Below are 16425 nucleotides of genomic sequence, written 5' to 3'. Positions count from 1 at the left end.
CTCACTCAATGTGCTGCTTTGGGACAACATGTAACACACATGCATTTATAGCACTGTTATCACAGAGTGGGGCTCAATCAATTGTGTCGTGTTCTGAGAAAACTGGGCTTAATTCATTTGCGTAAAGTGTCGTCCCAGATTAGCCTGTGCAGTCCGCACAGTCTAATCAGAGATGACACTTTCCGCTTTTATGGTATTTTTAGTTTAAAGAAAGTCCCTCCTTACCGAAAATCAAGTTTAGGCGGAAAGTGTCGTCCCTGATTAGCCTGTGCGGACTGCACAGGCTAATCTGGGATGACACTTTACGCACATGAATTAAGCCCAGATTTCTCAGAACAAGACACAAATATACTGCAGGAGCCACATTTGTTTTTTGTGAAAAAATGTTGGTCTGGCTTTTAAAGAGTATCACTTTGAATGTATTGCATTTTAAATGGGCGTACTCAGATAGTAAGCTTTTAGGCATGTGGGTCTGATATGTTTATTGCTGTCAAATGATGCTAATGCATTCTCTGCAAAATTGCATCCTTTCTAGAAAAAATTCAGACAACCAAGTAATGCATTCAACATAAATTCTATGCTATTGCATAAGAAAATACATTATAAACTTCCCAAATTTAAAGATGTATATTAATATTTGAAATAAAAACCTATTCATAAACATGTAATTACCAGCAAATTAATTTTTCAGACATAACAGCCAATAACTAGTGGTAAAAAAATCAATCAACTCTCAGTTTGACCCAGTTATTGTTCCTCTCTCAGTATAACATTGTCATTTTACTATAACTTATAACGGTTTCATTTCTTTTAGATGAGATTAAAATTTGTATATTCATTAAGTTGAGAAATTTCGTTGGATCTTAAATTTATTGATTTTTTTGTAATGTCTGATATATGAGTTTAGACTAAAAGATTCCTTGAACATTTGATAGGGTGGTTTTGAAAAGAAAACCAATTATAAGTAACCAATTAATAACATTGGCTTCACAGTAGGTGTGATAGTATAAAGCTATTACAGAGGAACTGTCCCATACAAACTGTACGTAGCACCAACACCACTCCAAATATTTGCACAGCTTTCTGAGAAAACTAGGTTTAATGCATGCGTTAAGAGTAATCCGAGATTAGCCTGTGTAGTCTGCACAGGCTAATTTGGTAATTTGGGATGACACTATCAACTTTTATGGAATTTTTTGTTTAAAAGAGGTATCTTATTAATGAAAATTCAGTGAAGGCAGAAAGTGTTGTCCCTGATAAACCTTAGCGTACGGCTAATATGTGACCACACTTCACCCTTTCCCACTTAGAAACTAAGTGAAAATGGCTATGTGCAAACAGCATAAAACCAGAACAGCCTGCGAGTAACTCACAGTCTGTTCAGGTTTTATGCTGCTTGCTGCTCATCAGTATCAAATGGTTGGAACTGAAACCTTTAAAACTTGAATTTAGTAAAACAAGAGATGTGTTTGTCAGAAACACAATGCCCGTGTGTATATCAGAGTTTATTTACAGGTCCTACCGACCTCTTCACGAGGTCTCTTTGAGGTCCGACCTGGGAAACACAATGCCCCCTATTGCATCGCTTTGAAATAAAATGTCAATATCATTTGGCAGGTTTATAAATTATCTCCCTTTTGAAGCCTATTACTTCCCTTGGATTGTATTTTTTGAATTTTGACCTTGAAGGATGACCTTGACCTTTCACCACTCAAAATGTGCAGCTTCATGAGATACATATGCATGCCAAATATCAAGTTGCTATCTTCAATATTGCAAAAGTTATGGCCGATGTTAAAGTTTTCGGACGGATGAACAGACAGACGGACAGACTGACGGACAGTTCAACTTCTATATGCCACCCTACCGGGAGCATAAAAAGGTTTTTAATTAAATAAAACTTTCTACGCGACTACAAATGCGTCAAAATATGTATCTAAGTGGGAAAGGGTTAACTAACATAACACGCATGCGTTAACCCCAGTTTTCCCATTACAAGACTCATTTACTTACTTGGGGCTCTGGATACAAGACGAAGGGGTCGTAACACCCTAAATGCTCGCAGAGCCTTGATATCGAATACATCGTCTTCTATGCTTAATGATAATACTAAACTAATTATTCTGAAACGAGAAAGAAGAAAAAGTGTCAATGTAGTGACCAACACACATTATGTTTCATAATTCCTTCATTGATATAGTTCTAAATTGTGATAAAACTCATTTATAAAAGAACATAAATATAATGTCAACATGCTATAACTCTTTCCTGACTGCTAAATGGTTATATACATGAGCCGCAGTCTGGGAAAATGGTGCCTAAATAAAGTCTGAAGTCCCAAATTAGCCTGTGAAATCTGTACAGGTAAATTTAGGGACAACTGTTCCCGCCTTTATGAACTTTTGGGTTCAAAAAGAGTCGCTTCTAACAAAAATCCAATCTAGGTGCAAAGTTTTTCCTTGATTATTCTTAGCAGACTGCACAGGCTTATTTGGGAAAACACTTTATACTCTTGCATTAAGCCTTATTATCCCACAGCGAGGTTAGAATGTACAAGAAAACAAATTCTGCTTTAAAATCTAGTTAAAATGGCTTTTAAATCCTCTATAACTGTAACTGTTGTGAGAGAAGGCAGGCTAATTTCCTTATTTCCAGTAACTGTTATATTAACTGCCTGTGGTGAAATTCTGAAATTGAATGCTGGCATCTAATTTCTTTTCTGTATGAAGAGAGATATCACAATGATCAGAACAATATTATGTGCCAATCACTCCCTTGCATAGTAATTCCTGCTAGCTTTTTCAGTTCTTATATATAGGAACCTCATCAGGCAAACATGGCTCTTATGCCATATGCAGCAAGAGAAGTTCCAGCCCAATGGCTCTTATGCCATATGCAGCCAGAGAAGTTCCAGCCCAGTGGCTCTTATGCCATATGCAGCCAGAGAAGTTCCAGCCCAATGGCTCTTATGCCATATGCAGCCAGAGAAGTTCCAGCCCAATGGCTCTTATGCCATATGCAGCCAGAGAAGTTCCAGCCCAATGGCTCTTATGCCATATGCAGCCAGAGAAGTTCCAGCCCAATGGCTCTTATGCCATATGCAGCCAGAGAAGTTCCAGCCCAATGGCTCTTATGCCATATGCAGCCAGAGAAGTTCCAGCCTAATGGCTCTTATGCCATATGCAGCCAGAGAAGTTCCAACCCAATGGCTCTTATGCCATATGCAGCCAGAGAAGTTCCAGCCTAATGGCTCTTATGCCATATGCAGCCAGAGAAGTTCCAGCCCAATGGCTCTTATGCCATATGCAGCCAGAGAAGTTCCAGCCCAATGGCTCTTATGCCATATGCAGCCAGAGAAGTTCCAGCCCAATTTGCGCATCTGTGTATTCTTACCAAGACCTACCCTTTGCGCTAATGAGACCATGAAACCTTGCAAGATTTTATAGGGAACAGCGTAGCTCCTGACCAGAATGAGAAGTTACACCTGCTGGACTAAAGCTACTTAGAATGCATACCCAATGACTCCCAAAATAGACTTTGTATGTGTCTGTCTGAACATAAACAACTCAATTTATGAAGTTATTTCCTAATTTTGTCCAAATTCTCTGAAGCAGTAATTACAAGAGTATTATGAAATTCTCTGCCATAGGCCAAGTAATTTCGCATTGTAGAAAAGCAGATATCTTGAAGGAAAACTCTACCATTAAAGATTGAAATCACTTCCGTGTTTGACACCAAGTAACAGGCTGGGCTGGACCTACTCTAGCCGCATATGGCAGACAAGCCATTTTGCATCATGTGGTTCAATTAAAATTATACAAAGGACAACACAAGTTCAAATTGATATTGTTAAACTTAAACCGTTTTCAATGACATTTTCATTTAATATCAATAATAATCATTGATCAGACAACAAAACGCACTTCTTTGTTATATGTATCGGTACGAATTAGATAAATATGCTGTGTCTTGACATTGAAACAAATTGTACCTCAGTCTGTGTATTTTAGTGGAGCAAGACTTTAATTAGCATTGAAACATTGTTAAATAACATTGTCCTGCTCATACAAAAAATTTGGATAAACATTAAAATATACAACATATTGTGATTTTTACTTACCCTATAACTACAATGATAAAATCTAGAATGTTCCAGCCATTTCTTAGGTAAGCACCAGAATGTAGTAGAAAACCATAGGCTATAATCTTCATAACCGCCTCCACCCCAAATATCACCAGAAAGATGTACTCTATGTTCTCCTGAAATAGAGAATATCACCAGAAAGATGTAGTCTATGTTCTCCTGAAATAGAGAATATCACCAGAAAGATGTACTCTATGTTCTTCTGAAATAGAGAATATCAACAGCATCAACACCCCCACCACCTCTAGCAACAACAAAACACTACAGTAATCAGCATTATAACAATCATAAGAATCACGTTCTAGGGAAGGTGGGCTTAATGCATTGGCTTAAAGTGTTGTCCCAGATTAGCCTGTGCAATCCACACAGGCTAATCAGGGACAGCACTTTCTGCTTTAATGGAATTTTTCGTTTAAAGGCAGTCTCTTCTTAGCAAAAAAGTCTAGGCAGAAATGTCCAGTGTAGGTGGAAAGTGTCATCCCTGATTATCCTGTGCTTACTGCACAGGCTAAATTTGGGTAAGCAGTTTATGCATATGCATTAAGCCCCGTTTTTCCAGAACACCATCAGCATCAACACCACCACACAAAAACAATCAGCATTATCACCATTATTGGAATTACCAGTATCGTAGATTGTCCAGAATTACCATTGTCCACTTATACTATTTATGGATCATCAAAAAAGGATCATCATTACCGCCATGCCATCATTACCATGTTTTGCCATGCCATCATTACCATGTTACGTTTTCTCAAAGGACAACTCATTTGAATGAGTGTCCTTGACCAGATAATTCAATCAAAATAATGGTATTAGAACCGAGAACAGGGAAAGCAAAGAATCCTGGAGGTCTAATGCTTTGTCTCCAATTAAGCTTCCTTTGGAATTTATGTTGGTATTGTTACCATGGTAAATAATACCTATTAACTAATATTAGAAATCAATTTAAACATTAAGTTTCTTAATTGCTGATGAATTTCATCAAGATCTGATACGTTCACTTGCATCATAAGTAAGCATTATATAATAAGTGAAGATATTCAGCTCCGCGGTCAATTACTGCGTTTTTTCATATAATGGATTGCATAATTATTAGCCCATTTAGCTAAATGAGCAAGTTTATTTTAGGGGGAAAACACATAAAATGCTTAAGAACTAGAGACGATTGACTGCTGAGTTTGTTTGTTTTTTATCAAGATTTGTTACAAGCACCTTTTTCACATGTAAGGTAAACAATGTGAAATCCTCAGGTGTAAATTACTCTCATTTTCTTAGAATGGATTTCATGATTAATACAAAATCAAGTGAAATGGGAAAATGTATTTAGGGGGCAAACAACTAATTAAATACTACAAAACTAGTAAAAATTTGTCTTTTTTCAGCAATTAACCCTTAAAGCGCTGGAGCTGAATTTTAAAGGCCTTTGCAAACAGTTTGGATCCAGATGACGTGGCGTCTCATCAGGATCCAAACTGTTTGCTATTCTGATAGTATTCTTTGAAAAAAATCGAAGAAAATGCTAATTTTAGAAATTCTGCAGACGACATTTTAGCAGACGACAAATTTCCCAGCATGCAAAGGGTTAACTGACCTTTTTTAAATCCAACTAAACTAAATGACCAATGATTTTCTAGTAGTCAGGTCTAATGTGGATAATAGGAGCCTTGCTTACATACAATGGGGCTTGATGTATGTGTGTAAAGTGTCCTCTCCCTCTCTGATTAGCCAGTGCAGTCCACACAGGCTAATCAGGACAAAAAATGTCCACCTTAACCCTTTTCCACTCAGAAGCAAAGTGAAAATGGCTATGTGCAATCAGCATAAAACCTGAACAGCATGTGCGTAACTTGCAGTCAGTTCAGGTTTAATGCTGCTTGCTGTTCATCAGTATCCAAGGGTTGGAAATGAAGCCTTTAAAACTTGAATCTAGTAAGAAAGGTCTTTCATTAAATTTAACTTTTTAAGTGACTACAAATGCGTAAAAATACATATCTAAGGGGTAAAGGGTTTTTGGAAATGATTTGTTGTTGGTGTTATTCCTATTTAATAACCATAATACATCATGAAGGGTATAATAAGGGATATTTAATAACAGCAGCCCACACCTCATTGGTCACTAACAATTGTGCTGGGCAGATTGTTACATTAAAAACATTTCCAAAGGGGGCCAAAAATAGTCACACATCTCTGTCACCCTTACCACTAGCCTATATCTTATGTGTGAAAGCACAATGCCACCTGCAGATACCATACATACACAAAATTGATTTCTGTTACCATGGTAATCCCATAGAAATGAGTTCCCATGCAACTAGGTTATTTAGTAAAAGACTTATTTATTAATTTCCAAGGAACTTTCTAGCCACTATCATCATCTAAATGTCTTTATAATGTATTTATAATTCATGCGATTATGGTGAAGACCTCATATCAATAGATCAACATTGCATGTTTGTTCTTGCTTAATAAACCACACAAGATGAATAAATTTGCAAGAGTAATACAAAACATAAATGACACTTGTTGGTTATAATGCTTTTTCTCCAAATTTAACATATACACACAAATTATAATCGTAAAACATTAAAGAAGAATTTTGTGAACAGGAAGACTTAAATATTGAGGACAAGTTATACATTTCTAAAATCTATAAAATTATTTTCTGCATCTCTGTTTGTTTTTTGTTGTATTATTATAGGAATTTATTTTCATGAGATGAACATTTATGCGGGTTTTTCAAGAGAAGCCTTGCCCCAAAGGTCTCAATAGCGGATATTAAAAAACTTATCATTGTATGCCTGTTGATGTATAAGGTAATAGCCAACAAATAACTATCCTCACAACAGAAGTCCAAATCTTGAATGTTTTGCGAGGAATTAATCAGCAATGAATATGCCATGAACTCTGAGTTGTATTTTTGAATGAGAAACAATATTCAAATGATGAAAATCTAGAAGATTACCTAGATAGCAACTCAGACAGGAAACAAACACCATCGATTATCTGGAATCAAACATTTCTGATATTTCCCATGACAAAAGGATGGCTGTGAATTTAACCATATACCATGAAACACCCGCATACTGTGAAAACTACATAGAAACACTAAATCTGTTCTCTATAAACAGATTCTGTATAAACACTGTATTTTAGATCCAAACAACAAGATTCATGGCAGACCTTCAAACAGGTAAACATGATGGAATAACATAAAGCAAGGTATATGGAGTAAAAGTGAACATGCACTTTTATAAGCATACTGGCTGTTGATGGGGCTGCCCTGAGATAACATTCACTAAATGTTGTGTTTGGGTTATCCCTGGAGATCCTAAGAAAGTGCAAGATATCCACAGACCTGGAAGTGTGGTCACAAGAACCAAATGGAAAACAAGGCTGAATGTGGGAGTATTGTCCTAGATAAGTTTATGCCAAGGCTGAATGTGGGAGTATTGTCCTAGATAAGCTTATGCCAAGGCTGAATGTGGGAGTATTGTCCTAGATAAGCTTATGCCCTAGATAAGCTTATGCCAAGGCTGAATGTGGGAGTATTGTCCTAGATAAGTTTATGCCAAGGCTGAATGTGGGAGTATTGTCCTAGATAAGCTTATGCCAAGGCTGAATGTGGGAGTATTGTCCTAGATAAGCTTATGCCAAGGCTGAATGTGGGAGTATTGTCCTAGATAAGCTTATGCCAAGGCTGAATGTGGGAGTATTGTCCTAGATAAGTTTATGCCAAGGCTGAATGTGGGAGTATTGTCCTAGATAAGTTAATGCCAAGGCTAAATGTGGGAGTATTGTCCTAGATAAGCTTATGCCTACTGCTCAGACCAATAACAGACAACTCATTCCGCCTATACTGGATTTCGTTTAAGATGATACATCCATGAAATAAAAAATGTAATAGGCAGAAATGTAAGTGTTGTCCCTGATTAACCTGATAAGACTTTCGAGGTTAATCTGGAAAGTTACTTTAATCACATTCATTATTATCCTCGTTATCTAAGAGCAAGGCTCAAATCTTGAAGAATCTTTATCCTCAACTAAAAAACCATATGTTTTCATCTCACAGGTAAATTCTTAAACCATTTATGCCTAGTGGACTCTCCCATCCTTCTAAATTGGATCAATTTATTGCCAAAATTAGGGATGTCTAGTATACTTTTTTCTATATTTAGAATATTTCTTACAGAAATTCCTATAAGAAAACAGCGTAGACCAGGGCCCTCTCTTGCTGCTAGGGTAAGCCACCCACAGCCCTCATAAGGGGGAATTTCGCGTCATTTTGGGCGAAAAGGGGAATTTTATAAGATCTTTTCACCAACCATTCAACACCTAAAATTGCTATATTTTAATGTGCTTTACATAAATAAAAAAATAAAATTTAATCAAAGGTTAGTAGCACCATACCAGCTGGCAACATAGGTAGAAAAAAAAAAAAAAAAAAAAAAAAAAAAAATTGGAGGGGGAATTTTAGCTGAAAAAGGGGAAAAAAGTATACTTTTTCATGGGGGAAGCCGCCGATATTCGGCGGTAAAAACGGCCAAATGAGGGCCCTGTAGACCCAGATGAGACGCCGCCTCATGCGGCGTCTCATCTGGGTCTACGCTGTTTGCAAAGTCCTTTTTTCAGGACGCTAGGCATAAATGGGTTAACTTTTTATCCTTGTATGTGGAGGAGTTGATAATTTTTTATATAATTATCTTTCTTTGCAAAAAAACAACAAGTAAAACACAAGCACTATCAATTTTTCTCAAGAATTCTTTTAGAATCCATTACCATTTTTCCCTCTGATTGATAACATACTCCCACACCTGGCTGGCACAGACATTTTAAGTATCTTAGCCAACCTGCATTTTTTCAAGAAAACTGGTAGTGCACTGTTTTCATGCAAGCATGACTTTTGTCCTATTAATGCAGCAGTCCAATATGCAAAAAGGCTGCTATTAAATGGTGAAATATATATCACACTGCCAATTTTTTTGTCAAAGTACCATTTTTTGTATCCCCAAAATTTTACAAATGGTATTTGAAATAGATTTAATGTTTGCCTCTCTTAAACAATAACAAGGGCAAATATGATATATTGCAAAATATGGGGCACAACGCTAAAAGATGAATTGTCAAGCCTTTTCATAAACAAAATGATAAAGATATGTACATTATTTGTAATTTGCTAGCTGTTATAATGGCCCATAGTGTAACAAACCAAAATGGAAGTAGTTGTAATGCATTTTGCAGATTGCAGATCTAAACATAATTATGCACAATACCATGCATACTCAAAACCATAAAATTGAACAAACTGAAATACCACATGGAAAATAGCACCGCACGCACATATGTACACATCAAAATTATAGAAAACGTTTTACATCAACCCTACGGCTCAATTTTGATTATCACACCAGATACACAAATAAATACCAGGAAATTGTTATAATTTATTGCAAAGTTGTTGGCTTCAGTGTACTGGGAGATTATCTCAGAAAAAGTGGAGTCCATATGGACTAGGAATGCTGTGTAAGACATTCACCCCTAATTATCTGAGATTGCAGTGATAATCAGTGTACCTAGGTTCTAAATCTGAGAAAACAAATTATCACCTTTTTGCTTTTGCAAAAGTAGCCAAATCCACTTTCGGTAGCACTGATACATTACAGTGCCGAACACATGTTAATCGTATGATACATGCTTTATTTAACAGGACATAGCAACAATTAGGTAAATTTCAAAAGTATAAATAATGATATAACTTTATAAAAAAGTTAAAAACAAATTTTTTATCTACATTTAATAACAAGATGCTGCGTTCAACAAATGCTGATGCCCCAGGTATAATCCTTGCCAGAATTCATTTCAGTAACTCCTGGTCCAAATAGGGTCAATTTAAAAGTCAAAATGAGGTCAGATGATGTGAGATTGCTGATTGGAAGTATACAAGCTTTAAATGAGGTGAGATGATGTGAGATTGCTGATTGGAAGTATACAAGCTTTAAATGAGGTGAGATGATGTGAGATTGCTGATTGGAAGTATACAAGCTTTAAATGAGGTGAGATGATGTGAGATTGCTGATTGGAAGTATACAAGCTTTAAATGAGGTGAGATGATGTGAGATTGCTGATTGGAAGTATACAAGCTTTAAATGAGGTCAGATGATGTGAACTTGCTGATTGGAAGTATACAAGCTTTAAAGTATTGATCTGAATCACACTGTCAATTTGGGTTAACCAAGAATTTGGATTCCTGAATTAGTCTTAGTACAAAAGTAGACCAATGTCAAGGTCAAATTAAGGTCAGATGTTGTGTTTGTGTTAATAGTGTTCATATATCATCCAAGCAAATATCAATTCTTCGTAGAAAGAGACATTGATGTTATACCAAACACATTTTGTGATAACTAAGAATTAAGACTTTCTGAACTAGAGCTTTGTCACAGACGTGACGTATACCCCCTCATGCTGTATTGACATAGACTATTTTTCATGCTGTCTTCACAAAACAAGACAAGCAAATTTATGGCCATTTTTCAGAATTATTGTGCCATTATCATTTATGGCCATTTTGACCCGCGAACTCTTGAATTCTTTCGCATGTCACGCCATTCAATGACTGTGAACAAAATAAATGTACAGAGTCATTTTAAAATCTCACAATGAATGACATAGTTATGGCCCGGACAAAATTTTGTATGGCAATTTTTGACCTTTAAACTCAAAGTGTGACCTTGACCTTGGAGATATCAACATAATTTTTTCGTGTGACACACCGTCCAATGATGGTGAACAAATGATTTTAAAATCTCACAATGAAGACATAGTTATGGCCCGGACAGGCTCATCTATGGCCATTTTTGACCTTTGAACTCAAAGTGTGACCTTGACCTTGGAAATATAGACGTAATTCTTTCGCGTGACACACCGTCAAATGATGGTGAACAAATGTGCCAAAAGATTTTAAAATCTCACAATAAACGATATAGTTATGGCCCGGACAAGCTTATTTATTGCCATTTTTGACCTTTGAACTCAAAGTGTGACCTTGACCTTTGAGTTATCGACGTAATTCTTTCGCATGACACACCGTCCAATGATGGTGAACAAATTTGCCAAATGATTTTAAAATCTCACCATTAACAACATAGTTATGGCCAGGACAAGGTCATTTATGGCCATTTTTTACCTTTGAACTCAACGTGTGACCTTGACCTTGGAGATATCACCATAATTCTTTCGCACGACACACCGTCCAATAATGGTGAACAAATGTGCCAAATGATTTAAAAATCTCACAATAAACAACTAATTTTATAATGGCCTGCATTTTACATTTGAAATCAAAGTGTGACTTTGACCTTTGAGATATTGACGTACTTCTTTCATGCGACACACCGTCCCATGATGATGAACATATGTACCAAGTCATTTTAAAAGTTATGGTCCAGACAAACTTTCTGTTTAAAACGCACTAAGTGACCCCGTGACCTAGTTTTTGACACGGAATGACCCATATTAAAACTTGACCTAGACATCATCTAGATACATCTTCTGACCAATTTTGGTGCAGATCAGATCACATTTTTGGGACAGACATACCGACAGACAGACAGACAGACAGACAGACAGACCAACAAAGTGACTCCTATATAGCCCCCATTACCTGTAATGGGGGTAAGTAGGTCAACATGAGGTCAGGTGATGATTGTGTGTAAAAGGGACTTTTTCACATTTAGTAAATTGACAAAATTGAAAACAATTATATAAAATTGGCAGATTTTTTTTAGTTACGCTATTTGTGAGGAAACAGTAATACTGAACATTTACGATGCTCAAAAATATCCATTATATGCATATTTTGACAATTTAAAACCCTGAAAATTATAAAGTGTTTTAAACGCAAAACTATTGAAAAAAGTGCAGAGTTGTGTTGTTTTCATTATATTTTGTGACACAACTAGGATAATATACTTATGTTAGTATAAAAAACACCACACGATTTGAGAGCACAGATGGCCGAGTGGTTTAAGAGTTAGACTTTTACTCAAAGGGTCTGTGGTTCGAGCCCAGTTGAGGATTACTTTCTTTCTTTATTTTTGTATATAGTTTTTCACTGGAGCTAGTTAGCTCAAATGTTAACATTTATCACATTCAAGCATTTAATGACAGACTTCAATACAATTGCCAAAATCTGTGAAACGGTCCCTTTAATTAAAAGTGCTCAGCGACACAATAGAGGCAAGTATCAAGTATTGTTCTAATAGACCTTCAGATGCAAGATTATTTTAACAGATAAATTGCAGGCAATATATATGTAAATATTTCCTCTTGCACAAAACACATTGGGTGCGTAACATATCTATGACTGCTCAAGTAATTTAGAACAAACTCTTTACACCTACAAAATCTTTGTTGCTCTTCACCAATATTGCTACAAATGTTGTTTTTTTTATTTTTCAGTAACAGAAGTGCATTCATCTTAAGTGAAGTAACAGATGGTGTTGCAGACTAGCAGACAATTGTTGCAGACAAGCAGCACGTTGATATTACTGTTTTTCAAGACTTGGAATGTTGACAGGGTCTTGACCACACCTCTTTGTGTTAAGAATCCTGGTTTGATAAGTTGAAAGGGAGATCATATATCTTTATTGTAATGTCACATCTAAAACTTAGCCATTTTTTGTGATTTTGATAGGGAAACAATGTGTTTCATATGGTTTTATGGTGTACCCATGGTGTTCTATGGCAGTCTCCAAATATGGTGATGGTGTTCCACTAAGTGTCCATATTTGGTAAGGGGTATACCAGCTTATACCAGCATTTGATTGGTAAAAATTATGAGATGTCATTTTGATGGTTTTATTGAGAATATTTTACATCCGATTGGAACTATGCCCTGAGCATTAGAACACATTAAACCATTTATGCCGAGTGGACTCTCCCATCCTTTCAAATTGGATCAATTTATTTCCAAAATGAGGGATGTCTAGTATATTTATTTCTATATTTAGAATATTTCTTACAGAAATTCCTTTAAGCAAACAGCGCAGACAGTTTCCTGGCATAAATTATAGTACAGCTTAGCTTTTGACGAGGAGTCAATCAACCAATCAGAATCTGACATAATTAAGGATTACAACACTTCGTTGATATACCATTTAAAAGAACAAATTATTTCAAACCAATTTAAAGAGTAAATAACAAGTACAGAAGAAAAATCATAAATTGCTTTCTTACCATTGCTAGAATTTCAAAACACATAAACAAAAAAGAATGATGAAATTTAATTTCTGTAAGGTCCAGTATATTTTTATAACAAAATTAAACAAGAGCACCGCCTTGCGGGTGCAGACTGCTCATCTATTTTCTTTTTAAAGGTGAAGGGACTCTCATTTTCAATCACAAAGGAGGGAGGGGTGGAGTGAAGAGGGGTGTATAGTGTGGGGTTGTGGACATTTATTACATTATCTTCCAAACAAGCGAAAAAAAAATTAAAAAATAAATAAATCGGGGGGGGGGGGGGGGGGGGGGGGGGGGGGGGGGGGGGGACCGTTTAAAAAAAAAAAAAAATGGGGGGGGGGTATAGTGTGAGGGTTGTGGTGGTAATTTGTGAGATGATCTTAAAAAAAAATTCAAAAAAAAATTCAAAAAAACAAAAATGGGGGGATGGGGGGGTGGGGGGGTGGGTGGGGGTATAGTGTGAGGGTGTGGTGGTCATTTGTGAGATGATCTTAAAAAAAAAAAATAGGGTGGGGGAGGGGGGGGAGGGCACGGGGGGGGAGGGGGGGAGGGGGGGAGGGCACGGGGGATGGTTTGGGGTGGAGTCTATTGTGGTATGTCAGGTAAGAGTAGTTTTGTCAAAGTATCAATCAAATCTAATCATAAATAAAGAAGTTATGGCAATTTTAGCAAAATTTAATAATTTGACCTTCAGAGTCAAGGTCATTCAAAGGTCAAGGTAAAATTCAACTTGCCAGGTACAGTAACCTCATGATAGCATGAAAGTATTTGAAGTTTGAAAGCAATAGCCTTGATACTTAAGAAGTAAAGTGGATCGAAACACAAAATTTAACCATATATTCAAAGTTACTAAGTAAAAAAAGGCCATAATTCCGTAACAATGACAACCAGAGTTATGCAACTTGTCCTTTTACTGTACCCTTATGATAGTTTGTGAGTGTTCCAAGTATGAAAGCAATATCTATGATACAAATTTTCAATTTTCTAAGTATAAAGGGCCCATAATTCCGTCCAAATGCAAGTCAGAGTTACATAACTTTGCCTGCACGGTCCCCTTATGATAGTTAATAAGTGTTGCAAGTATGAAAGCAATAGCTTTGATACTGTAGGAATAAAGTGGACCTAAACACAAAACTTAACCAAATTTTTCAATTTTCTAAGTATAAAAAGGGCACATAATTCTGTCAAAATGCCAGTCAGAGTTAAATTGCTTTGCCTGCACAGTCCCCTTATGATAGTTAGTAAGTGTTGCAAGTATGAAAGCAATAGCTTTGATACTTAAGGAATAAGATGGACCTAAACACAAAACTTAACCAAAATTTTCAATTTTCTAAGTATAAAAAGGGCACATAATTCTGTCAAAATGCACGCCAGAGTTATCTAACTTTGCCTGCCCAGTCCCCTCATGATAGTAAGTAAGTGTACCAAGTTTGAATGCAATAGCATTGATACTTTCTGAGAAAAGTGGACCTAAACGCAAAACTTATCCAAAAATTTCAATTTTCTAAGTATAAAAAGGGCACATAATTCTGTCTAAATGCACGCCAGAGTTATCTAACTTTGCCTGCCCAGTCCCCTCATGATAGTAAGTAAGTGTACCAAGTTTGAATGCAATAGCATTGATACTTTCTGAGAAAAGTGGACCTAAACGCAAAACTTAACCGGACGCCGACGCCATAACGCCGACGCCAAGGTGATGACAATAGCTCATAATTTTTTTTCAAAAAATAGATTAGCTTAAAATCAATTATAAAAAAAACAAACAGTATTTCTTTAACTAATTCAGAACATTTTCAATCTCCGGCTTTACTTGCGGTATTTTTGTCAATTGCTTACTTGAAAAAGTATTATCCTTTTGAAAAACAAGATGTGTTTGTGAAACACAATGTCCCCCTATATGATGTTTGACCTTGAAGGATGACCTTGACCTTGACCTTTCACCACTCAAAATGTGCAGCTCCATGAGATACACATGCATGCCAAATATCAAGTTGCTATCTTCAATATTGCAAAAGTATTCATAAAATAAGCGATTTGGGCCACATATATTTGACCTTGAATGATGACCTTGACCTTTCACCACTCAAAATGTGCAGCTCCATGAGATACACATGCATACCAAATATCAAGTTGCTATCTTCAATATTGCAAAGGTATTCATAAAATAAGCGATTTGGGCCACATATATTTGACCTCTGACCTTGAAGGATGACCTTAACCTTTCACGACTCAAAATGTGCAGCTCCATGAGATACACATGCATGCCAAATATCAAGTTGCTATCTTCAATATTGCAAAAGTATTCATAAAATAAGTGATTTGGGCCACATATATTTGACCTCTCACCTTGAAGGATGACCTTGACCTTGACCTTTCACTACTCAAAATGTGCAGCTCCATGAGATACACATGCATGCCAAATATCAAGTTGCTATCTTAAATTTTGCAAAAGTATTCATAAAATGAGCGATTTTGGCCAAATATATTTGACCTCTGACCTTGAAGGATGACCCTGACCTTTCACCTCTCAAAATGTGCAGCTTCATGAGATACACATGCATGCCAAATATCAAGTTTCTATATTCAATATAGCAAAAGTTAATGCAAAATGTTAATGTTGGCGCAAACAGACCAACCAACCAACAGACCAACCAACCAACAGACCAACCAACCAACCAACCAACAGACAGGGCAAAAACAATATGTCCCCCACTACTATAGTGGGGGACATAAAAAACCTACTGTCCAGCAATAATACTGTATCGGACAATTTAAACCGTCTCAGACAGTTTATGCGCACGAACGTTCCAAAACTTTTCTAAACCATCCCGGACGGTTTGTAAACCATCCGGGATGGTTTACAAACTGTCCGGGACGCTTTATAAACCGTCCCGGACGGTTTAGAACAGTTTGGGACCAGTTCGTACACCATACCAGACTCAGGTCCGACTGACTTACACAGATCTTTAAGTATTGCAATTGCATAATTTATAGAAATGTGTAAAGACTAAACAAACCAGTTAGTCACATCAATTAGAAACTTG

The 16425-nt window shown here is 36.4% G+C and overlaps 1 protein-coding gene across 1 annotated transcript in view; it reads right to left on the bottom strand.

The window, feature by feature from the left end:
• LOC127857582 (muscle calcium channel subunit alpha-1-like) overlaps positions 1 to 16425 on the bottom strand; it is a 175743-nt gene that overhangs the window by 94790 nt on the left and 64528 nt on the right. The window contains exons 4-5 of the mRNA XM_052394059.1: positions 4121 to 4260; positions 2014 to 2123 (exon numbers count right to left, since the gene is read on the bottom strand). Of these exons, the coding sequence (XP_052250019.1) occupies positions 2014 to 2123; positions 4121 to 4260 (250 nt within the window). The remainder of the gene's footprint in view (positions 1 to 2013; positions 2124 to 4120; positions 4261 to 16425) is intronic.

Source organism: Dreissena polymorpha, chromosome 1, assembly GCF_020536995.1.
Source record: "Dreissena polymorpha isolate Duluth1 chromosome 1, UMN_Dpol_1.0, whole genome shotgun sequence".
Lineage (NCBI taxonomy): Eukaryota > Metazoa > Mollusca > Bivalvia > Myida > Dreissenidae > Dreissena > Dreissena polymorpha.
Note: the sequence above shows the minus strand (reverse complement) of the source record. Positions and strands in the feature narration are given on the sequence as shown.